Source organism: Lepidochelys olivacea (assembly GCF_965140295.1).
Source record: "Lepidochelys olivacea isolate rLepOli2 genome assembly, chromosome: 2".
In the NCBI taxonomy this organism is placed as follows: Eukaryota; Metazoa; Chordata; order Testudines; family Cheloniidae; genus Lepidochelys; species Lepidochelys olivacea.
In genome coordinates this window covers 6023423-6049086 of record NC_140412.1, presented here as the reverse complement: position 1 = coordinate 6049086, position 25664 = coordinate 6023423, and the positions used below count along the sequence as shown (strand labels likewise).

At 51.2% G+C, this 25664-nt stretch overlaps 1 protein-coding gene across 1 annotated transcript in view; it reads left to right on the top strand.

Moving 5' to 3' along the window:
- LOC311516358 (uncharacterized protein) overlaps positions 1-24872 on the top strand; it is a 116522-nt gene extending 91650 nt beyond the window's left edge. Inside the window, exons 4-6 of the mRNA XM_084620340.1 lie at positions 10558-10668; positions 10797-11301; positions 23240-24872. Coding sequence (XP_084476466.1) covers positions 10558-10668; positions 10797-10884 — 199 coding nt within the window. The 3' untranslated portion in view covers positions 10885-11301; positions 23240-24872. The remainder of the gene's footprint in view (positions 1-10557; positions 10669-10796; positions 11302-23239) is intronic.
- The last annotated feature ends 792 nt before the right edge of the window (positions 24873-25664 follow it).

Sequence of the window (25664 nt, the reverse complement as noted above, 5' to 3'; positions counted from 1 at the left end):
TCAGAGCCCCCTGCCCAGCACTGGCTGTTTCTCTCCCCAGGACTGAGCTCGGGGCTGCTGCCCCACACGCTAGTGCCAGGGTCAGGGTTACTCAGAGGTGCGAAAAATCCACATCCTTGAGAGCCGTAGCTATGCCGACCTAACCCCCGATCGGGGCAGTGGAGCCTTCCCCAAAATGGCCCCACCCCTGGCCCCACCTCTGCCCCGACCCTTCCATCTGAGCCCTGCCCCTGGCCAAGCCGGAAGCCAGAGCGGGCCAAAAGCCACAGACCCTCCACCTGCCCGGGGTGGGGGAGCCAAGAGCAGGCCCCGGCCCATGTCCCCGCCCCGCGGGAGCCCCGCCCAGGGCAGGAGCGTCCGCGGCTCCGCACAGTTGCCCACGCGGCTCTTACCCCAGCCCAGCTCCAGCTAGGGTGCCGCAGCCTAGTCATGGTGAGAGCCGTGCGGGCAGCTGGGGGGAGCCGTGGACCTGCCCTGGGTGGAGGGCCCATGGGGTGGGGACACGGGCTGGGGTTGCTCTCAGCACCCCCCCGGGAAGGGGAGGGCCTGTGGCGCTGCGCCCCATATCTGCCCAGGCTCCCTGGCCAGGATCCAGCTGCCGGCCTGGCCAGGGGTGTGGGGCCTCGGGGAGAGAGGAAAAGCGGGGCCCTGGTGAAAAATGGACAGGCCAGGCCCTCTGGCCTCCCCTATTCCGGCTCCCCTGCACCCCATGTAGACAGTGCTAGGAAACGGGAGAATTCCTCCCTTGACGTAGCTGCTGCCTCTCGGGGAGGTGGATTAACTACAGCAACGGGAGAACTCCTGCAGCGAGTGCTACACGTGGCTGTTCCGAGTGACGACGTGGCCTTAGCAAACAGCTACAAAATCACATCCACGCTAATCCTACCCCGCCCGATTACACACTCGCTGCAAATTACATCAGCCCCAGGAGCGAATTCTGTCCCTTAGAGCAATGCCTCTGAGGGCCTAGCAAAGGGAAGATGCATGATGTCAAGGTGGGATTGCAACACGTGCTTTCCCGGGGAGGGGCGGGGGGCAGGGCGGGGGACAGCCATTTAGACCACTCAGTCCCCGTGGGCTACGTGTGACCATGCTGACCTTGACGTCTGGAAATGAATTTCTGACACCCCTTGTGACGTTATTGACATAATCTGGGACCGTACAGATAATTGTTGCAACCAAGGTCCTGTAGTGGCACCAAATCTTGTATAAAGGGGGTCAAATAAGGTGTCTCAGACAAGGTTATGGTTTGCAGGTTTTGATTATGCTGTCTGTATATGTGTGTCATTTTTGTAGTTGAAGTTATGAATATTGGCTCTAAACTTTCTGTATTTCAAACTTGTGCTATGCTTCTGGGTGACACCCCAGTCAAGTTGGTGTCAGCTCTGCCTAGCCTGCTGGATGGCCCATTAAGGACCATCAGCTACACAACTGACCCATTGAGAGAAGGCGGATACACCTTGGGACTCAGCAAGGCATGCAGGGACATGCCTATGGACAAAACTCTGAGGTTTTCCCATGCCACGTGCTGGATAGCGTGTCCTTGGGACAAAGAAAGAGAGGCCATATGACAAGAGACTATAAAAAGCTACTGCAGCTCCTCCATCTCGTCTTCAATCCTGCTTCTTACCTCTGGAGGGACTTTGCTACAAATGGAAGCTCCACACAAAGGACTGAATGACCCATCCCAGCTGGGGATGTTCTCCAGAGACTTGATTTGAACCTGCAGTTTATTCCATCACTGCTACAAGCCTGAACTAAGAACTTTGCCATCACCGTATGTAATTGAGTCCACTTAACCAATTCTAGCTCTCATCTCTATCTTTTCCCTTTTATGAATAAACCTTTAGATTTTAGATTCTAAAGGATTGGCAACAGCGTGATTTGTGGGTAAGATCTGATTTGTATATTGACCTGGGTCTGGGGCTTGGTCCTTTGGGATCAGGAGAACCTTTTTTCTTTTACGGGGTATTGGTTTTCATAACCATTCATCCCCATAACGAGTGGTATTGGTGGAGATACTGGGAAACTGGAGTGTCTGAGGGAATTGCTTGTGTGACTTGTGGTTAGCCAGTGGGGTAAAACCAAAGTCCTCTCTGTCTGGTTGGTTTGGTTTGCCTTAGAGGTGGAGAAACCCCAGCCTTGGGCTGTAACTGCCCTGCTTGTAGCAATTTGTCCTGAATTGGCAGTCTCTGTTGGGTCCCACCAGAACCAGCATCGTTACACCCCTAGACAAGGGATCAATATGAGCAGGGATGGCTGCAGCTGAAACCCTAACCCTAGCCTAGGTGCTCAGATACCACCATGATGAGTGCAGTATAAGAACCTATATAAAATAGAACAGCAATCCAGGCTCAGACTAGTTTCTTTTCATGATACCGGACAAATTCTCATAATGCCACACTGTGACATGAGCAAATTTGTTTAATGGGGGAAAAGCTGTCCAGAACTTAAAGGTGGATCTGTTCCTAGCTTATTCCACTTCAGGGCTGGGGGCAGAGTTCCAAGTTCCACTTGCCTGCCAACGTCACTAGAACAAAAAAATCTCACCTGAACCCAATATGACATAAAGAAGCTGGGGGTTCAGCTGGCATTTTTCTCCCTGTGATAGAATCTTAAAGGTTGCTTATCCAGTTAATGACACATCTGGGCAGAGATCCTTCAAAAAGGAACAACATAAATTCATGGAGGATAGGTCCATCAATGGCTATTAGCAGGATGGGCAGGGATGGTGTCCCTTACCCTCTGTTTGCCAGAAGCTGGGAATGGGTGACAGGGGATGGATCACTTGATGATTCCCTGTTCTGTTCATTCCCTCTGGGGCACTGGGCATTGGCCACTGTTGGAAGACAGGATACTGGGCTGGATGGACCTTTGGTCTGACCCAGTATGGCCGTTCTTATGTTCTTATCCTTCTGCAGCTTAAGTCATTGAATTGGAGAAATAGCAGGAGGGAAATTATATGGCAAAAGAAAAAGAGCTCCCTCCATGAAACAGTTCTGATAGCTACATTCATATCCATAAATCTGTGGACAAATTTGCATATGCAAGGCATTTTGTCCATAGCAGACAAGTTCCATTTCTTTGGCAGAATACTGTATAAAGAAACTGGCTGTGAGGGTTTGTATTGTTTTCCACGGTTAGCACGTAAACTAATTGGAACAATCTCTTGCTTCCCTGAAAGTAAATCACAGCCCACATTTGGTGTGGGGTTGCCAGATGAAATGTAGGCCATGGCATACAAGATTTTGGGAAGTGACTGACAGGTATTTCCCTCCCTTCTTTCATCAGGTCTGTTGCATGAGGTTAGAACTCTGCCTGTCTAATTAAACCCCGTGAGTTAGGCTTGGTCTACGTTACAACGGTTGGTCGACCTAAGTCAGCTTGCGACAACCTAACTGTTGTGACAAAGGACCTTCCTCCTGGTGTCTGATGATGCTTGTACACCTCAGTCCTCCAACAGTCCGCGTTCTCACTCTCAGCTCCTAGTGCCTCTTGCTCCCAGCTCCTCACGCGCACACCACAAACTGAAGTGAGCTCCTTTTTAAAACCCAAGTGCCCTGATTAGCCTGCCTTAATTGATTCTAGCAGCTTCTTGATTGGCTGCAGGCGTTCTAATCAGCCTGTCTTAATTGTCTCCAGAAGGTTTCTGATTGTTCTGGAACCTTCCCTGTTACCTTACCCAGGGAAAAGGGACCTACTTAGCCTGCTTTCCTGCTGCTGCCCTCTGGCCTGGGCTTTCCTTGCTTTTTGCCCCTGCTTTCGGCTTCCCCCCCGACCGGGCCAGACGCTCCCCCCACCTTCTCCTCCCTTTCTTTTTTTTTTTTTTGTTTTTTTTTTTCTTTCCTGCTGTTGCTAGAGTGCTGGCCGGCTGTTAGTTAGCCTCCACCCCACCCCGCCCGCCCTCGGACGCTGTTGCCGCTTCAGCTGAAACCCCTCCCCCGAGAGAGCGGGGGCCTGCCGGCCCGCTCCCCAGAAGAGGGGAGTGGAAGGACCCAGCCCTCAGACCCAGCCGCTTGCTGTTTGTCTGCTGACCCGTTTTCGGTCGAGAGGATTCTTATCACTTACTCCGGCATTTCTGGAATGCTGTTGCTGAAAAAAAGAAAACCCGGAATAGAGGGAAAAAAAGCCGTCCACCAGAGGAACACCGCCCGGGGAATCCACAAATCGCTGTGGAGGGGGCCTAAGACTGAGTAACTTTCGAACTGTGCTCTCGTGTGGGGGAGGCTTTGACTGTGTCTTAATTGTGTTTGCAGGGACCTGGGGGGACATCTGTGTCCTCCCAACCCCCACACTACGACCTTCCTCACTGCCCCCCCACCCGCCATCTTTGCTGGCTATCTAACATCTGCCTCTGGACTCAGCTGCTCACCCTGATTCCACCGCGTGGACCAGAAGCACCAGCCAACCAAACAGGACTCTCTGGACAAGTGTACCGTAGTTTATGTGCCCCCCCCCACAAATTGTCCACCCCACAGCCTGTCCCTTTCTATCTGACCCCAACTTCTGTTAACCACCTGCCACCGGCCCCGCTGGGGCATCGGCAATGGAGGGCACCAGGGTGACCTCCACCACTGCCATGCCCATCGCCTCCTCAGACTCTAGGGAAGCCCCTCCAGCCAGCAGGAAAGGCCAGGGCAAGAAGAAGGGGAAGGGCCCCGCTAAAACCACCAGGCCCTCCATGGAAGGAGAAATGCGGCGATAGAGCAGTTGCAACGGGAGGTCTTACAGCTGGAGAGGCATCTGGCCACCAGCCCCGAAGACCCACTCCTCTGCGGAGCATGCTGGGAGAAGCGGGAGTAGCTCTGGGCCCTCGAGGACCATCGGGCCCGGGGCGCCTTTGTTCAATCCCACATCCGCCTCCTTCAGGAGATGGATCGCGGTTCCTGCTTCTTCCATGCCCTGGAGAAAATGGGGGGAGCCAAGAAACACGTCACCTGCCTCCTGGCAGAAGACAGCACCCCCTTCACGGAACCGGAGGAGATGTGCGGGAGGGCCCGAGCCTTCTATACAAGTCTTTTCTCCCCGAATCTGACCAACCCTAACGCTTGCAGAGTTGTTTGGGAGGAGCTCCCTATGGTCAGCGCGAGCGACCGAGACTGGCTAGAGTTGCCTCTCACTCTGGCCGAGTTCTTGAAAGCCCTCCGTCGTATGCCCACTAATAAGTCTCCAGGCATTGACGGGCTGACTGTGGAGTTCTACCGCGTGTTTTGGGACGTCCTCGGCCCAGACCTAGTCACCGTCTGGGCCGAGTCTCTGCAGAGCAGGGTCCTCCCTCTTTCATGCAGGCGAGCTGTGCTCGCCTTATTGCTGAAGAAGGGGGACCGCCGCGATTTACGAAATTGGCGTCCCGTCTCACTCCTCAGCACGGACTACAAAATCGTAGCGAAAGCAATTTTGCTGCGGCTAGGGTCTGTGCTGGTGGACGTGATCCACCCAGACCAGACCTACACCGTCCCAGACCGCAGTATCTTTGATAACCTATTTCTGGTTCTGGACCTTTTGGAACTCAGGCGTAGAGACAGTCTGTCGTTCGCCCTCCTGTCCCTAGATCAGGAGAAGGCGTTCGATAGGGTGGACCACGGGTACCTCTTGAGAACTCTGTGGGCGTTTGGCTTTGGACCCCAGTTTGTGGGTTTTCTCCAGGTGCTATATGCTTCCGCAGAGTGTCTGGCTAAGCTCAACTGGACCCTGACCGAACTGGTCAGCTTCGGGCGAGGAGTACGGCAGGGGTGGCCCCTCTCGGACCAGCTGTACGCTCTGGCGATCGAGCCCTTCCTCTGCCTCCTCCGCAGGAGGTTGACAGGGTTGGTGCTGTGGGAGCCGGAGCTGCAGCTGGTCCTGTCGGCGTACGCTGATGACGTGCTCCTCGTGATCCAGACCCCAGTGACTTGGCACAGGTGGAGGCTTGCCAGGCCATCTATTCGGCAGCCTTCTCCGCCCAGGTCAACTGGGTCAAGATCTCTGGCTTGGCGGCAGGAGACTGGCGGCAGGCGAGCTCCCTCCCACCCGCTCTTCAGACCATCTGGTGGAGTGCGGGTCCGCTGCTCTACCTCGGCATTTACCTTTCTGCCACGCATCCCTCTCCGCCGGAAAACTGGGAAAATTTAGAGGGCAGGGTGATAGAGTGGCTCCGGAAATGGACGGGACTACTCAAATGTCTCTCCCTCCGAGGGAGAGCGCTGGTGCTTAACCAACTAGTCCTGTCCATGCTCTGGTACCGGTTCAACACCCTGGTCCCAGCCCCAGGTTTCCTGACCAACCTCCGAACATCGATTCTGGGGTTCTTTTGGTCAGGAATGCCCCTGTAGAGGTTCTTCATCTACCGCTGAAAGGAGGACAGGGCCTGAAGTGTCTACACACTCAGGTCCGTGTCTTCCGCCTCCAGGCCCTACAGAGGCTCCTCTATGGTGCAGGCAGTTCGGCGTGGAGCACACTGGTGTACACCATCCTGCGCCGTATCCAAGGGCTCTGGTTTGACCGGCAGCTCTTTTATCTCCATCCGGGAGGTCTTCCACAAGACCTCTCGGGGCTGCCGGTCTTCTACCAGGACCTCCTCCGGACTTGGAAACTGTTTTTAACGACCAGGTCCGTGGCGGCTACCGAGGGGGTAGATCTCCTCGCGGAGCCCCTGCTACACAAACCTCAGCTCCGTGTGCAGGTGGCGAAGTCCTGCTCGGTGCGCCAGAGCTTGATCCTGGCAGAAGTCACGAGAGTCGGAGACCTCCTGGACTACGACCGGGGAGACTGGCTGATCCCCTGACGCTCACCCGGCGCATGGGGCTCTCCAGACCTCGCACCCCGCGGTGCGTACTTCAGGAGGCGAAGGCCGCTTTGCCGCCCGCTGCTTGAGCTTACCTCAACTGGGTCCTGCTCTAGGGCACGCCCTGCCCACCCTGTACGCCAGGCCTGCTGGACCTTTTAATTGGACCCCCGCCCCGCAGACCCAATCGACCCCCTCACCCCTTCACTGCGAGCCAGCTGCATGAACTGCAGCTGGTACGCTTCCAAACCGCGCCAAGGAAACATCTATACATGCTTGTGCTTCACACCCTTCACGCCCTCACCCTATTGTTCCGCCCCGACACAAAGTGGCGAGACCTTCTGCCACCTTTGGAGGGTGAGCAGCCCCGGTGGGCCAGCCTATATTCCAGCTTGGTTCCAAGGCCCGTCGGGGACATCAGTTGGCAGCTCCTTCATGGAGCTGTGAGCATGGGCATGTACTTGGCGCGGTTCACCCCCGTCTAGATACTTGTCCGTTTTGTGGAGTGAGGGAAACCCTGGCGCATGTATATTTAGAGTGCGCCAGGCTGCAGCCCCTATTCCAGCTCCTCACAAATCTCCTATTACGTTTTTGGTTGCATTTTTCCCCTCACCTTTTTATTTATGCACTCCCCATCCATGGCCTCACAAAGTTGCTGGGTCTCCTAGTTAAACTCCTCCTGGCCCTGGCTAAAATGGCCATCTATAAAACCAGAGAGAGGAGGTTGGCCGATGGAGTTTCCTGTGACTGTGGGGCCGTTTTCCGATCCTTGGTCCATTCACGTATCTGGGCGGAGTTCCTCTGGGCGGCGTCCACCGACTCCCTTGATGCTTTTGAGGAGCGGTGGGCGCTGTCCGAGGTTCTCTGCTCGGTGTCCCCATCCGGGTCCCTTTGTTTGACCCTTTGACTGGGGGGAGAGAGTAAGGGACCCCAGCCCCAGCCATTGCTGCTGCGGACACCACCACCTTAGAGGGGTCCTTTCACACGTGGGTGCACATGCCCCCCCACCCCCCGGATTGTCCACCACACAGCCTGCCCCTCTCTTTGGGTGTTTTCAGAGGAGGGAATTCTTGGTGACACTCGGGCGTGGCGTCAATTAACTCGAGGGGTTGGAAGACCACGAGAGTTGATGAAGCCCCCTCGCTCTGGGCCACCAGGTAACTCGGAAGGGTGGAAGACCACGAGAGTCGAGGAAGCCCCCCGCTCTGGGCCCAGGCAAGCTTGAACACTTCCCTCCCCTGAAGCTCACAAGAAAACAATTGTGATTGGTTGCTGTGTTACACATTTCATATGCCACTGTTTTTACTTTGTAAGTGTGTTATGCAAATAAAAAAACATCTTTTGCTTCAAAAAAAAAAATTACTCTCCTATAGCCATCTGGCCCGACCCTGTCCCACTGTGCATGTGTTTACACCAAAATTTGTCTCCTGGCAATGTAAGTGCCCCATTCCAGTGACCCAGTAACACCACCTCCCTGAGCAATATGGAGAGACCACTTAGGTCAATGCAGTGGAGGCATAAATACTGCATGACCTGTGTCAATCTTAACAGTCCTCCAGAAGCTGCCCCACAATTCCCCTGTCCCTGTGGCCTGGTTATAATGTGGGACTCAGAGACGCAGAGGTCACAGAAACTGGAACACTGCCCCCTCTCCCTATAGAGTTGCTACTTTTCTAATTGCCGGTAACTGGACGCCTGAGGCCCTGCCCCCTGGCCCACCTCTTCCCCCAAGGCTCTGTCCTGCTCCACCTCTTGCCCCGAGGCGCCACTCACTCACTTCTTCCCCAAGGCCACGCTCTTTCTCTGCTTCTTGCCCTTTGCACACTCCTCTTCCCTACCCCATCGCTCACTGGATCGTCTCAAGGAGCCTACCTGCAGGTAGCAGACAGCCCCAGCTGAGCAGGAGCTGTCATGGGTTAATGACCCAGTGCCTCCCTTTGCCCCACTGTAACTGGACTTTTGATTCAGGTGCCATTTAGGATTGTTGGGTCCCCTTTACAAATGGACTTTCTGGTCGACAACCAGGCACCTGTCAACCCTAAATGGCCCCCAGACACAGAAGCCAAAAAACAAACTGTCTGGAGGAAACCCAGTTGGGTGGCAACCCAACCTTCCCATTTAAAACCTCAACATGATTTGGAAATGCCTTTTCCTGATTGCCCACCTTGGTGAGCAAACCTAGCAGCTCACCTTTGCTGTATTCATCTGACCATGTGCACAGAGAGCTTCTAGATCCTTTCCTGCCTGGAGCAGGCAAGAAGCATGGGATCTTCTCAGCCTGTGGGGAGAAGATAGGGTGACCAGATGTCCCAATTTTATAGGGACAGTCCCAGTATTCAAGGCTTTGTCTTATATAGGCACCTATTACCCCTCAATTCCCTGTCCCGATTTTTCACACTTGCTATCTGGTCACCCTAGAAGAAGAGTCTGTGCAAGCCCAGTTATGTAACAGCTGTAGAAACATCAACATCTACCAGCAGAGTGCATGGGGGATGCTGGCAAAGGGGCATGACAGGGACCAGCAGCAGTGCCCCATGAAAGTGAAGGAGCTACACCAGGCATACCAGAAGGTGAGGGAAGACGACAAGATTTATGGTGCATGCCGAACTTGGCAGGGACCCCACAAGCAGCCCGCAGACCACTGTGGACACTTTGCGGGGAGTCCGAGCTCCCTGCTGTGAACAGCACTGGGGGGCGACGTGGCAGGGGACTCAACCCATGTCATGAGTGAGAAGCTGTTTGCAACTTCTTCGGAGACAAGCCAGTCCCACCAGGTGAGCACAGATGAGCCTGTTGATGAAGGGGAAGGGAGCTTGGGGAAAGGAGCTTGGGGAAGTTTGTTGAAGATTTATTCCTTACAGTGATTTTTCCCCTTTTTGTGCCCCCAGACTTCACCTCCCTCACTCTTCCCCCTCCATCCCATCTGCAGCTTTGGCGAACATTGGCTTTTGATTAATTACTCCGCTGTTATGTAATGTTAGAAAACACAGCCAGGCAACGAGAGTCATGTGGAGTATGACATGTAGCTGATCTGCAACTGCTAGCAGCAAATAGCTCCAATGGCCAGTGATGGGACACTAGACGGGGAGGGCTGAGTTACTACAGAGAATTCTTTCCCAAGTGTTTGGCGGATGGGTCTCTCCCACATGCTCAGGGTCTAAGTGGGAAGGAATTTCCCCCCAGGTTAGATTGGCAGAGACCGTGGGGGGTGGGGGGGTGGGGAGGGTTGCCTTCTCTGCAGCATGGGGCATGGGTCACTTGCAGGTTTAAACTAGTATAAATGGTGGATTCTCTGTAACTTGAAGTCTATAAACCATGATTTGAGGATGTCAATAACTCAGCCAGAGGTTGGGGTCTATTACAGGAGTGGGTGGGTGAGGTTCTCTGACCTGCAATGTGCAGGAGATCAGACTAGATGATCATGATGGTCTCTTCTGACCTGAAAGTCTATGAGTACTTTGTTTTCTCAATAGGGCGTCCCCTTTGTTCTCTTGAGAGATCTCAGTGACACTTCCAGAGAAATCCTCTGCAATCCTCTCCCAGACATGTCCAGGGATGGCAGCCTTGTGTCTCCCTCTGTGACGTAGCCTTGCCCATGCCACTCAGTATGACGAGTTCATCTGGGACCATTGCCATGAACAGGCTAGCAGCATGGGGGCAGCTTTTGGATGCTGCTAGCTGCAGCGTTCTCTGTGCCTCTGTCACCCTCAGGAGTGACATATCAGCCAAGATTGCCACTGCCTGGGGAAATATTGCCCACACTCACTGCAGTTTCCCTCTCTCCAAATACCCAGGGATCGGAATCCAGCTTTTAAAGCTTCCGTGCAACAGAACATGCCCTGTCCTCCCCGCCGGGCTGGGCTATGCTTGCCGTGGCTTCAGCTACAGAGCGGTGCTGTAACGAGGTACTTCAGTGACAATTATCATTTCTCATTACAGATATTTATGGGACTAATGCAAGGCAATTTTAGATGTATCTTTCCCTTTCCATTGTGACTGTAAATCTAACGGTGTATCTGGCTGTTTTAATCAGTAGTCTCTGGTGTACTGGCCTTGAGGGGTGCTGCCTCCCTGCCTGCTGCATGTCAGACCCTGATCGGGAAGAGAAAGAAGAGGACTAGGGAGGAGGTGTTTGGCAAGCTCCTCCAATCCTCTGTGGCCTTAGACTGTGAACACAGAGCTTGAAGGGGCCATGGAAACCATGGAGAAGGACTGAGAATGGGGTGATCAGCTTCTGCAGGAGTGGGAAAAGGACCGAGAGGCGCAGTGGGGAATGCCCCAGGACACCATGGGTCTGCTCAGGCAACAAATACAAATGTTGCAGTGCATTGTTGACCTATATGCCCAAAGACCATTGACTCTGCAGCCTTTTCCAATCCTTGGATTGCTCCATGGTCCCTGGTGTCTACACCCGGCCCCTAGCACACCACACTCGGAGAAAACAAGGGGAACCACAGCTACACGTACACGGACTGGTGAAAACAACAGGATCAGGCAATGCTGGTGTTTCATTCTGTTTTGGACCGGGGGCGTTTAAGGTATAGTTCAGCCTGTTACACTATTGACAGTTCTTAATGTTTCTTTGCACATAATCAAGTTCTATTTGTGGAAATTCTGAGTATCTTTATTACTGTACAGCAAACATTACAGAATTCATAGCGGGAGATCATTAACATCCCATATTCAAAATATTACACCATGCATTACAGAAATTAGATCAGGAGGCAATAACCTCCATATTAAATAGCGTGCATGAAGAATTACAGAATTAATAGCGGCAGACAGTAACTCCCCTATATTAAATAGCTTACACTGAGCATTACAGATTTCTAAGTGGGAGCCAACAGCACACCTATGAATACTGTTTCATAAGTGTTCATCAGACAAAGACTAATGTGCCTGAGTGTTAAAATAGTCTTTTAAAGCCTCCCTCAGCTGTACCGCTCCACGGAGAGTGCTTCTAATTCAGCAGACAGCTAGTCCACCTCGCTCCTCCACCATAGTGGTAGCTTTTCCCCCTTTGCCTCACAGATATTCTGCAATACCCAACATGCAGCAATAATGATGGGGATGCTCACCTCACTGAAATCCAATCTAGTGAGCAAACACTGCCAGTGCCCCTTCAATCTACCAAAAGTACATTCAACTGTCATTCTGCAGCTGCTAAGCTGGCCATTGAATCCCTCCTTGGTGCTGTCAGGGTGGCCACTGTACAGATTTATGAGAGGGGAAAAGGGGTAAGCTGCATCCTGCAGAATCACTATTGGCATTTCAATATCACCAGGGTTAATGTGCTGGTCGGGGAAGAATGCCCCTGGATGCAACTTTTTGAAAAGTCCTATGTTTTTAAAGATTCATGTGTCATGCACCTCCCCTGACTAGCCCCCACTGATGTCTGTGAAGCATTCCCGGTGGTGCACCAGGGCTTGCATAACCAAGAAAAAGTGTCCTTTTCTGTTGATGTACTCAGTGGTAAGGTGGGCTGGTGCCAAAATAGGGATATATGTGCCATCTATCACTCCACCGCCATTTGTGAACTTCATTATTACACATCCATCCACTATTTCCTACACATTACCAAGATTCCCAGACCTGTGCAGCCGGGGATGATTAATGGCCTTACACATGTTGATGACAAGAGCCTCCTCTGTGGATTTTGCACCTTCAAACTCATTACTCACTGCCTCATAGCAATCTGGCATTGCAGACTTCCAGAGCGTGACTGTCAATGGGGCTGTGATTTTGGTGTCCGTGTATCAGATGACTGGGGTGAGCTTGACGCACAAATCCAGGCATGGGGCCTTTCATATCCAAAGTTCTGCAGCTACTGTTCATCATCCCAAACCTGTCCTCCAATCAAGCAGTGTTTGTTGCTCGGGCCCAGAAGTGGCAATCCATAGTGTGGAGCTTCTCCGTCAATACCAGCAGCAGCCGGACATTTTCGGTCACTGCGGCCACCAGCATGCAGTTATTGTGCTTGAATATCTCTTCATCTTCCTCCCCACACAGCCAGTTATAATAGCTCCTGTTCAAATCCTGCAAATACAGGAGAAAATTGCATCCCGTGTTAGCGGTGCTTGTGAGAATTGCACTGTGCTGTGTCAGGTCCATGCTTCTGCCAGAGAGAATGCAGTGTGCAGGACTGTGGGAGTTTTAAAAAACGATGCAAAAATTATGGGCTGAAGTAGGCATTACGGGATGGAGAAAGTGATCCCCCCAGTTCCCAGAAATCCCTGGGTGAACCAGTGGCTTCCCACAAAGCTCTGAGAAAATGTCCCACTAGGTACTGAGCTCCACAGCAGGGCTGGGCACACTGGGATACCTACCTGCAGTGCACTGCAGTTTACGTTGATGCAACCACTCACAGTGAGAATGCGCAGGGCCGATGCAAGCACCCAAATGTCCAGGTGCACAAGTGACAGGCTACAGTTGGTGACTCTACGCCAATGTGACTTGCATTGACAAAATATTGTTGTGTAGACATGGCCTAAGTAATAACTGCAGATAAGACTGGTAAATTCAGATCTAGATCCAGATTTTGAACTCCCTCGAGTTCCATCTAAGGGTTTATTTAGCCTATTATGGAGATAAACAGCAGATGGGATCTTTGGAGTTTTTAGCTGTGAAGTTCTAGAAAGTCTCTGAGCACGTGCAAACTGATTTTTCAAAGGTTTAAGACTTGGCCACATGTGCGTGGCTTTTCAAAAGGATAACCAAAGGTACGTCCCTGATGCAAAGGCTGTCCCCTGCCAAATTGCAGATCCCTACTCCAAAGGAGAGGAGTGAAAAATTTTCCATGACACTTCTTTCCATCCAAACCAAAATGTCTCATGGGGTGTCAACAAAATTTTCATCAGGAAGTGTCTCAGGTCCAGGATGGAAATCCAGAGAGCAAGAGACCTCAGAGTAGCCATGTGGTGGTTAGGACACTCTGATTGGGAGCAACGACTTGAACCCAGGTCTCCTATATCTCAGGTGAGCATTCTAGCCATGAGTCCCCTTGCCCAGCCAATCTCAATTACCCTCTGCTGCCAGCCATAGGCTCCTTGACCCAATCCACACATCCTGTTCTTGTCACCTCTGCATTCGAATCAAGCAGATGCATGGGGAATTACGAGCACAGGACAGACAATCTCCCTCATTTCAGTCCCAAAGTCTAGCTCCGCTTCCCAGATCCACAATTTCAGGGAAAGTCCAGATTTCCCTTCTGCAACTCCAGGCTGGAAAACGCTCAGGACAGCTGGAATGTTTGGAGTTTTTCACTGGGAGGCTCTATAAAGTCTCTGAGCATGTGCAAACTGACATTTTTCAGAGGTTCATAGCTCAGCCAAATTTGGGTGGCTTTTCACAGGGACAGCCCAAGGCACATCCGTGAGGCAAAGGCCACGCCCCTGCCAAATTTCAAGTCCCTGCTCCAAAGCTTTGGGGCAAAAGAGCTTCTCTGAGAAAAGGTTGCCAGAATTTTTTAACATAGGCAAAACAGTGTATTGGCCCTCGCCTCATTCTGAGAAACAGCTACATGGTTTTGACCAAAGTTTAAACAAAAATCAGCCTGAGGCAGATGCTCTGCAGGGGAAAATATCAACCCAAATGGTTAAATGTTGGCAATGTTCTGAGCAGTCCAAAACAGGGTCTTACAATGGGAAGCATTGGGCAACTTTAATAACAGGTCACGCCACCAGCCCTGCTTATCGCTGAAGCGTGCAAGTGCTTGGTTGTCTGTTGACCCTAACCATAGAGATGCAGCCTAGACTGTCTTTTGGGCTCTCCATATAAGGCTACTGACTCACCCAGGAAGGAGCAGTGTGGAAAGCAGCTACATACCTGGGGCCTTCCCTCCACAGGAGGAGACTGAACATGCCTGGGAACTTGTGGGACCCTGCTTAGTGGAAGCCCCAGGCCTGTGGAACTCAATGACACTGGAGCACTGGCTGAACATGAGCCTTGCTGCCTTTTGGCTGTACTGCTGCCCAAATGGGGTACAGATGGACCCTTCTTTTTAAACCACACAGCTCTGCGTGCAGGAGACGAGGAGAGAGCGTGGCTCCTGCTACAGCATTCTGTTGTGTGATGCATGCACCGGCATTGCAGCCATGGGTGCCTGATAAACGGGGATAAAACAGTCAAGCAGATGATCAGTCCCCCTAAGCAGTAACCAGGAAGGTCTGCGTCCCAGGAGCAGGGCCGGTCCAACTCCCCGACTTCAATGGCAACTGGACGAGCCCGTTCAGTGGCTGTTGCTCCATTGGTCTGACTCTCCCGCACCGCCCCCACACACCATGTTGCGGACAGGTTGTAAGTATCTGCACAACCAACACCTGGGCCAACTTAGGTTCCACGCTGCTGATGCTTCCCTAGCACTACCAGCATCTCAAGCCGGGCTTCCCCTGGGGGACCCTGTGAAACTAGTCCCTGCAAGAAGTTCCACCCTGCAGGGGCTGAGTGGCACCTCCTGCAGACCTCTGATTGGCCCATGCCGATATATAAATCAGGAAGCCATCACAGGGAGCTGTCTGAGCAATGATGCAGATTGCCTGCTTGCTTCCACGCTAGACTGTGGCTTACCGTGAACCTTAGACTCTGGTACCTGACCCTGGCTTGTCCCCAGTTCCACTAGGTGCCTCCTGACCACAGCTTGGCATCTGGCCAGCGATGCCAGCCGCCCACGGCTCTTCCTATTACCGTCACAAATCTGAGCACTGAGCTCATACAGATCTGGGTTGAGAACGTCATCGAAACACATTGAACCCATCAAGGCATGATGCCCGAGGCCACCCATGTTCATGGGTCTGTCAAAGACCCACATGGGATTTGACTGCTAGGTGCAGGATTACCCAGAGCTGATCCTGGAGGAGACAATCAGGATCAGGGCCGGGTAAAGGAATGCCAGGATGACGGCCAGAGCTCTGCCAGGGGCCAGCACAGACTGTGTAACCCCTGGGACTTGTGCTGAACTCTGCACAGGGGCAAATTTCATCCTGTGCCTATATCCATACAACCTTGTAGATGAATTGGCTCCCTGGCGTGTTTTGCATTCTTCCCCTCCTGTCAGCCCCCCAATATAATATTCCAGTGAAGGAGTTTCCTGGTGGAAAGAGTCGAGCTTGTCGGCTCAAGAACAAGAGTGCAAATAAACGGTTCGCTCTTACTCCCAGTGAAGTCAATGGGAGCTTTGCCACCAACTCACAGGAGTAGGATCACACCAAAGAGGCAAGATACCTCCACTCCGGCTGGGTTCTCCCGTCCTTCCTCACGTCACACACACGTGTGGCCACAGTAGGAAGGGAAACGTGGGGAGCTCCAATAACATTGCAGAGCAAGGTTGTCCGGGAGCAGGAGCACGGAGGGGATAATGGGAAGCAAGGGAGTTTCCACAATGCTGCAGGGCAAGGCTGGGGAGCAGAAATGGGGCTGGTGTAGACGTGAGCAGGTATGAACGCACCCTCGTATTAACCCTTATTCCTCTCTGATTGCATCTCCTATAAACTTACTTTGGCTCTGTTACATTTCTCCTCTCGGGGAGGGGTGGTTTGTTCAAATGAAATAGGATGAAACTCGTCTCCCTGCCTCCCTTTGTGCATTGATCTGGGGGGCCGGCGCTCCACACTCTCGCTAATGCAAAATAAGGCAGGGCAGAGATCTTTGGGGCCCTAGGTACAGCCACACTCTTTGGTCCAGAGCCACAAAGGTATTTAGGCTCCTAACTTGCATTGAAATCAACGAAACACCTTTGGGCATAAATACTCTTGTGGGTCAGGGCCTTTGTGCCCATTGATTTCTGAATGCTAGCGGGTGGACACACGCCGACCTGGGTGGGCGATGGGTGTGTCTAGGCTGAAGCTGGAGGCGTCATTTCCAGCAGATGGACATGTACTAGCTTTGGTCAAGCCGGCATGCTAGGAATAGCCGTGTCGCCATGGCAGTGCGGGCAGTGGGAGGGGTTCGCCGCCCCCAGTACGATCCCACCTGAGACCGGACGCATTCAGGGCAGCTAGCCCAGCCTGCCACTCGGGCCGCTGTAGCTACGCTTCCATTTCACTAGCGCAGGTCTGTCTGCTTGAGCTGGCAATGGCAGCATCCAGATCTGGGGTAGAAATACCCTATGAGCCTGATCCTCGGCTCACATAAATCAGCATAGTCAATGGAGCCACTTCAGTTTACACCAGCTGAGGATCTGTCCCTGTGGCTTTCCAAGAGGGGGTTTCAAACCACCTCTGAGCTCTGAAATGCTGACGGGGCCCTGATGTCTGCGGCCTCTCCTCGTTGTTACAGGTTTGATGGCCTAGCTGTTAAGTGGCCAATGGGTGTATAAATACCTGATATACCCATCTGCACCTTTATGGCTTCGATTCCCTGACCTGCTCCGGTCTGCTGAGCCCAGATCCAGCCCAGCAGCACGTATGACTGTAAAGCCATTCAAAACAAGAGTTCATTACCCAGCGGGGAGCTTTTAGGATTTATAGATAATAATCCTTGCAATGAAATGGTAACAGCCTAGCCAGCTGCGGCCTCTGCCACTCACTCTGGAGTCTGTGCTCTGCCTTCTCCCCTCCTCCTCGCTCCCTCACGGCCTGCTCTCTCCTTTCAGCTGGCCCATTGGGTTGCCTCTCTCTACTTGGGCAAGCCACTTACCCCCCCATGCTGCGTCCTTAATCCCCCCATCCCAGAGGAGGGTGACAGGTCATACCTATTGACAGCAAGGGGTAGGTAAGTGCTATCAATAGGTATGTTAATATATTGCTTTATATATATATATATATATATTAATACAATTAACACAATCCCCAAACTGGGCATGTACCTAACCTGAGGAACCTCCTGGGCCATGCTGCTCTTAGCTATCCCCGTGCCTGCTGCTTGCTGCCCCCACTCGTCATGAGCCAGCCAAACCTTGGTGCTGATCCAGCATCAGGATCTGCTAACACAGCCCCGTGGGCCTCTTTGAAGACTCAGGAGCAGGGCCTTACCTTCTAAGCCAGCTGTGTCTTCTGCGAAGCTCCTGGCACACCGCTGGGCGCTATCCAATGACGCGGGGACGGTGCTGGGCTCAGGGGCAGCGCACGGAGCCACCTCCCGGCCCTCGCCAGGGGCCACAGAGACGTGCCAGCAGCCAGCCACTTCCGGGAGCGGCGTGGAGCTATGGCAGGCAGGCAGCCGGCCTGAGAGCCCCTCGTAGTGGCCCAGAGATCACTGCCTGTGATTTATTTTTGCCGGACCCCCACTTGAGCTGGGATCCTGGGCTGAAGCCCCTAAAGATCCTGCCTTAATCCGACCCTGGGGGTGGGTGAGGTTCTGTGGCCTGCATTGTGCAGGAGGCCGGACTAAATGATCATGATGGTCCCATCTGATCGTAAAGTCTATGAATCTATGAGGCACCTCAGAAGACCCCTGCCCTGAAGAGCTTCCAAGGCATAGGTCTGATCCAGGGTGTTGCAAAATGTGTCCGAGTGAGTGGGAGAGTTGCCTGTGAGAAGAGGAGGAAATGTGGCATTTGTGTGGCTCAGCCCCATGAGCGGAGAAAGTTTGCCACATCTCAAAATGATTTGGAAACCAAACTGATCAATATTCCGGGCTGTTAGCAGTTCATTTCCGCATTCACCACACAGCCCCTAATAAATCGTCTGGTCAACAAGCATGATATGAAAGCTTCAGAAAATATGATTGCAAGTCAGTAATATACGGAGAAGACTTTTTAAAATAACACTGCATTGCCCCAGTTTTTCAGTCAGCTTCTCAGTATGTGCATAATTTAGAAAGTTGTGGTCCTCAGAGATAAAATTCCACATAGATTTATGGAGTGGTCTCAGAGGTAGTTCGAGAGATGGAATCTGAGTTTTAAAGGCAGTTGTGTGTATAGATGCGTCTGTGAGTTTTCCACCCAGATTGAGCATGTACCATACACACACAATACGGGGGGGGGGGGGGAAAGTATATTCTCAGTTCACAGACTAATGAGCTAACCTGAGAATCTCATTTGAAAAGGTGCGAGCTGTTTCATTTGCATGTTAATATTCACATAAGCGAAACAGACAACTTAAGTCAGTTTCATAAGGCAACTACAGACCACAAGAAATAAACCCTGCTGTCTGGAGGATGTGGTTTATTGTTTAGATCGCTGGCCCAGTTGTTTGTTGTTTGGGGCTTTACAGCCTCAACTCAGTCTGCTGGCTTATGTTCTGTGATGAAGACCTGAAAATCAAATTCATACTGAGCCTGTACCGGGAAACGATGAGAAGACAGGCACACTTTTCTTTAAAATGGTGCAAGGCACGACTGACTTAGTTTTGCAGTATTGCTGGGTTATAATTTAGGCTGTCTGACCAGTCTCGGCCAATAATGATACAAAACACCTTTGTTTTGCAGAGTAACTTTCCTACATATGCAGCCTAAAACTTTTCAGAGCTGCATAGCAATAGAGGGAAGTTGGACTAGGGAGAAGAGACGTGTGTCAGACTGTTTCAATTCAACATAAACAGGAGACCCTTTGATCTAGAAAATAAAGTCAGAGGTTTCAGTCAGAACTAAGTATCAGCTGCCCTTAATGATTTTAACAGTGAAATCAAGCTAGAATAGTTCAATTATTACCCTATTTATATTATGACACATCATTAGCAGCAGCGCACTATTATGACTAATTGGCCAAACAGTAATAAAATGAGTAGAAAAATGAAAAAAACAACATGAATTTTCAAACTTCCCATACAAAATTCTGAAAGGTTCCTAAACCAGTTTTGCCATGGGAATTTTAGTCTAAGTCGCCACATTTTTCGAAATGGTTTGATTTCAATGAAAAAGGCATTTTCCCCTCGAAAATACATTTTGATAACAATTTTCCAAGCAGCTCTATGAGACGGAGTGGCTGTTCCAGATGGCAGGAACATCAGAGGAGGAGACTTTTGCATAAGCAATGGTAGAAGGGGTGAAGGAACATGCTGGATGATGTAGCAGGGAGGCCCCTCCTTGAGCACAACCCCCCCGGTGGCAAGGCAAGGCACAACTGGTGTGCATGCCTCAGTTTCCCCTTCCTTCCAACCATTGAAGAAACTTAGAATCTGAGTGTCTCATACAAAGCCTGCCTCTGGGCACACTTTATTCTCATATGCCAGTGCAGTAATCCCCCCAAAACCCTTTCAGTAAAACAGTCTCACCATTTCCACAATAAACATAAACATACAGTGGGCTTTTCCTATTCCCTGCTCCTGGGACACCACCACCAAGTCACCCATCTGAGAGTCAACAGCAGCACTCTGTTCCCAGCTCCTTTGTGCCGGATCTAGGCCCAGCTCTCCAGCATCCCTGCCTGCAAGTGGCCAGTCTTCCCTCCACCCTTCGCTCAAGTCTTTGCCCCCAGGGCTAACCTCCTTGTGGTGTTCCACTCCTACATGCCTGCCGGCCTGACAGTCCTACCCCTGCTCAGGAGGAGCCAGCTGCCTGCAACAACCCTCCCATTCTGGATCTTCCCCTTTTTCTAGATTGGCCAGGCTAAACTACGTCCAGCCTAGCGCTCATCAGGAGTCCCCAGCTTTGCTCAGTTCTCACCAGCAGTTCCAGGTCTCCTCTCAACTCAGCTCTCTCTCCTGGGTCTCAGGCAGCTCTCACCTGCCCTTCCTGTACCCAACTCCTCTTCAGGCTTCTGACTCACCCAGTCTCCCCATCTTGAGGGCCCTGGTGCTCTTTCTTAAGTTCAGTTGGCCAGTGTCATTCCCAGAAGGAATGGACATGGGAGTAGATGGAAAGAACTGGCAGGCAGAAGGGCTTATAAAACACAGCAGGCTGCTTGGAGCCAGACAGGGGGCCAGTGGAATTATTCAAGGGTAGGGACGATGATGTCATGCTCTGTCTCCAGAGGTGGGACCTGGGGAACGACAGAGAGGGAGATGCAATAGCCTGGGATTTAGGAGAGATGGTATCAGAGTATTGGCATACAGCGGCACCGGGCAGTTGGAAGCTCTGGTGATGAGAGCATCACATATATACATAGTGAGATGAGCTGTGGCAGAAGTGGCGACCAGCTGAGTTACAGATCTTAGAGTTGTGGGGAAAGGAGTGTTCCAGGTCAAGGATAATGCCAATATTAACACCTTACATACAGTCATGTAGCATCTTTCATCCTCCAAACAGTGTGTCAAGCGAATATCCAGGAATCACGTCACTCATGACTGAAATGCAGCCTCTGGGAGTGGCCTATTTAACATCCCAATGCTACCCAGCATAGGACAGTACGTGAAGAGGAATACTATCCTTTGTCTAGCTGAAATTGCCGTCAGCAAAAAGGACGTATCTAGGTTTGAAGTCAGCCTGGAGCAAGGGTTAAGATGTCTGTTCAAAGAAAAATGCCACAAGACCTGTAATGACCACAAGGGTTAAGTACTTTTGGTATTAAATCTCATAAATAAGACAGCACCCCAAAACGGTGTGATGGAGAATTGCTTTAGAGTAGAGTGCCATCCATTGAATTCCCGTACAATCTATGTTTTTCTTGGAGGTCTCCGATCCAAGTATTGACCAGTCCTAATTCTATTACTTTGGGCTGTCATCCTATCAGGTTTTACATACAAACTACTATGGCTACAGATTCCATGGAAGGGACAAAGCTTAGAGTTCATTCCCTCTGAAGCACCTGGCATTGGCCGCTGTCAGAAGACAGGATACTGGGCTAGATGGACCTTTGGTCTGACCCAGTATGGCCATGTTTATGTTCTTATGTATGTAAGGGAGGACATCTCACCAATTTGCAGATCTGGTGACTCCTTATACAACAGCTTAAGAAGCTTGGGGAATAGATTCAGGAAGGCATGAGAGGGACTGAGAGGTTTTATTTTATTTTTGGTTGCACAGTAGGTTCACCTACAGTCACTGGAAACATGGATGGAAGGCCTAGAATAAGTCACAAGCGAGATGAGTGTGATGATCATAGCTTTGTTCCTTTGTGGTGGTTTGATCACATCACATGAAACCTTCTCACCAGTAGGCACAAGTTGTCGTTATCACTAGTTAGAGCCCCGTGAATTATTTTTTTTGAAAATTTTCATTTTAGTTTTCAAGAATTTCATACTATTTCATTTTATCCTGCCCCAAGGAGGGTGAGAGGCCGTCTTGGCGGAGGGTTGGGGCCTGCCCCCGTGGTAGGTGAGAGGCCCTGGTGGAGGGGTTTGATCCCGCCCTGGGAGGGGTTGGAGAGCGAGCTCACCCCACACTCATCCCACAGAGGCAGCTCCTGTCCTACAGGGCTGGGCCAAGCTACCTGCTCTGGGCATCGTGACTTGGTGGATGGGGTCACAGCACTACGCACTCAGATTTGGCCAGGTGGCACAGAGACCCTGTGTTCCAGGTTGCAAAGCCTGTAATAGGGGGCCAGGCCCGGCCCCTGGGACAGGAGCTGCAGGACCCGCTGCTGTAGGGTGAGTTTTTCGTTTTATGTCATTTTATACAATCTTGTTCATTTGGTTTTGTGTTATTTCACATTTGCAAAAAATCCATGGGGCTCTCTCAACAGCTGTACGGCTGAGAGGCATTCCTGGAGTACAACAGCAGGGGGTGCTGCAGGTTAGGAATGAGGTGTGTCAGCAGACCTGGTGCACGAAGACTGTCCTGGTGCATAACAAACCTGGGTCCAGCCACAGTCAGTGCTGTCAATCCTTCATTTTAAAGATGGATAGGAGGAACGGACATGTTGCAGCATGGACTCTAACCTGCTACCTTTGGTGCCTTCAGAATCGGCATAGAATCATAGAATCATAGAATATCAAGGTTGGAAGGGACCTCAGGAGGTCATCTAGTCCAACCCCCTGCTCAAAGCAGGACCGATCCCCAACTAAATCATTCCAGCCAGGGCTTTGTCAAGCTGGGCATGGCCAACTCTGAGAAACAAACACACATTGCGAATCTCTTCGGCTCTGTGCCACTCATTCATCATGAAACACAAACTCAGGGAAAGCAATGATGGTTACAGGTGCCATTAAAAATCCAAATCTCAGGGGTGATTAGCCCATGAATCTGTGTAGGGCAGAGTTCAGAGCAAGCTTTGGTCTGAGTTTCCAAGCAAGCCAGGGAATCTAGGTTTGGAGTGATCCCAGGGCCAGCTGGGTGAGCCTGGGATGCGGCCATTCAAGACGCCTGAGGCTAGAGCCAGTCAAAATCTTTCCACTGAAAATGAAATTTTCAATTTTCACCCCAAAAAGGTTCCATGGTGAAAACACGTTTCATAGAAAAAAGAATTATTTTTATGACATTTTTGCAGGTTTTTGTCAGCTGAAAACCAAACGTGTTTGGGTTAAAGGTTTGTGGGTTTCAGTTTTCAAAGACTTGAGACTTCTACCACAAATTTGTGATTTTTGAAAACTGACATTTTCTTTCAAGTTGAGGTTTTTCATCAAAAACAAACAAAGAAAAGGTTTGGGGCGACATTCTGAGGAAAACAAAAGAAAACAAGTGTTCAGCCTTTCTCACCAAAAATCATCTGTATTTTTCCACCAGCTCTGCCTGAGTTCCAGCCTTTGACCAAGCCCAGATAGCCTGCCGAAGAGCCAGCCTTTCAAATGAGTTTTCACCTGAATTTGCAGCAAGCCTGCGTCTGGCTTTCCATTGAGGCTGAGCCCGGAGTTATAAAGCTCTCGTTACAGCGTGACCCTGGGGGCTGACTTCTGGCATTACCCTGGAGGTGCATTTTGATACGAACCCTGGGACTGAATTTGAATGCAAGCCTAGTCTGGGCCTGGTTCCCTCTGAAGCCCACCGAATCCTGCCTACTTTGGTCACGCTTCCCTTACAGAGTGGAAAGGTTGTTCAAATTCCAAAGCAAACCATGGGAGACTGAAGCAACGGGGGACCTTCCCCACAAACTGCTGTGAGCCATCACTGAGTTCTAAGTGCCTCCGGCCCCTTCCTACTGAGTCAGGTTTGTGCCACCTCCCTCCGACCTGGCACATCTTGACACAGTCTAAGCTGAGAACACTGCGGGAGGGGGGAAATAAATAAACAAATCAGTTAAATAAGTCCACTGAAGTACCTGTGAATGCACGCAAGCGCTCCTCTGTGCTTCTTAGGGTTGTAGATGGGCGGGGAAGACCAGCTCTTCTGAACGCTGCTGCTCATAATTGTTTTTGCTTTGTATTTGTAATTATTGCTGGTAATGCCGAGCCTACAGTTTATTTATAATGTACTCAACCTAATGTCCACCATGAAATGAAACACCCCCCTGGGGGCTTTCCTATTTTCCTTCCTGCATTTATTTGCCATCTCAAGTTTAGTGCCTTTATACTTCTCAACAGGTTTATAATAACTTTGTTCTGCCTCACTACTTTCATTGCTCTCATCCCCGGGTTATTTACCAGGCAGAGGGACTGCTGCAGAAAGGGCAAACAGATTATGGAATTCAGAGCGCCGATGAGTTTACAAGAAAAGTACACATGCCTGCACACACCGACACAGAAGGAAGGAGAAAGAGGCGATGAGTGTATGCCAATTAGCAGCTGGACTTTGTCTAAACAGATAAGAACATAAGAACGGCCATACTGGGTCAGACCAAAGGTCCATCTAGCCCAATATCCTGTCTTCTGACAGTGGCCAATGCCAGGTCCCCAGAGGGAATGAACAGAACAGGTGATCATCAAGTGATCCATCGCCTGTCGCCCATCCCCAGATCAGACAATCAGGGTACATTCAGGTACAGTGTATCCACCATTTTGGGCATGTCCAGATGGATGTTTGGTCTGACCCAGTATGGCCATTCTTATGGTCTAACTCGCCTCTCATACCATCCCTATTCCCAGTACATACAGACAGGAAGCATCAGCCTGTCATGCCGATGAAACATACAGATAAGATAGCCCTCTAGTGCTGTGAATTATTGCCATTAGCAAACTTAGCATGTCCCAATGGAATACATACGGCACCCAGAATTACAGGGGGAGCATGTCTGTCTTGTCGCCAACTGTTCTAATTACTTCTGGGAAGAGGAACAAAACATTCCCGCTACACATGCTCACAGCAGACCTGCCACATCACTGAATGTTGCAGGAATCCTCAGGTAGTCTGTTCCATAAGGCCAATGAAGGCAGGAGGCTTTCATTCTTTCGCTCTGCATTCCAGGAACATTCCATCGTTATCACACAGCTGCTTTTCATCAGCAGACACTTCATAATCTTTAGATAATCACAGTGGTCCCTTCTGGCCAGGGGCGGCTCTACCAATTTTTGCCGCCCCGCGCAGTCGCCGCCGAATTGCCGCCCCCACCCCCCCCACCCCCCGGAAGAGCTGCGGAGCTGCCGCCGAATTGCCGCCGCAGGACACGGATTGCCATCCCATTCTGAAGGCCGCCCCAAGCACCTGCTTGGAAAGCCAGTGCCTGGAGCCGGCCCTGCTTCTGGACTTGGAATCTATGAATGCACTCACCTTGCCTGTGAGGTAGGTCAGGGTTTTTCATCTCTTCTTGCAGCTGGAGACCTGAAGTACAGAAGAGCTAATTGATTTGCCCACCATCTGTGAGAGAGCAGGGACTTGAATCTAGCTCTCGTAAGTCCTTGTGTACTACCCACAACACTGGACCGTTCTCTGTGATGGGGCTGCTGGTGATTACAGGTATGCTGAGGTAGGGACTGGAGGCAAACAGAGCTTTGGGTACATGGAATTACCCCGCCCCTTTGGCACTCAACCTGAGCTATTACTGGCATATCAAACTTAAGATAACGTTTTTTTCCAGCTCAGCACTTGTGGACTCCTGCCAGGATCAGAAACAAAAGAGGCAACGTAGCATTAGGTGATCTGCCTCTTCTTTCATATGGCAAGCCAAGGGACTAGCAGTGTTCAAGTAACCACAGCCACGTTAGTGAGCCAGCGAATAGCTTTGCGAGTGTCTCGGTGTCAGTCTGAGATGCCCCCGGCAAACAATCAAAGCAGGCGC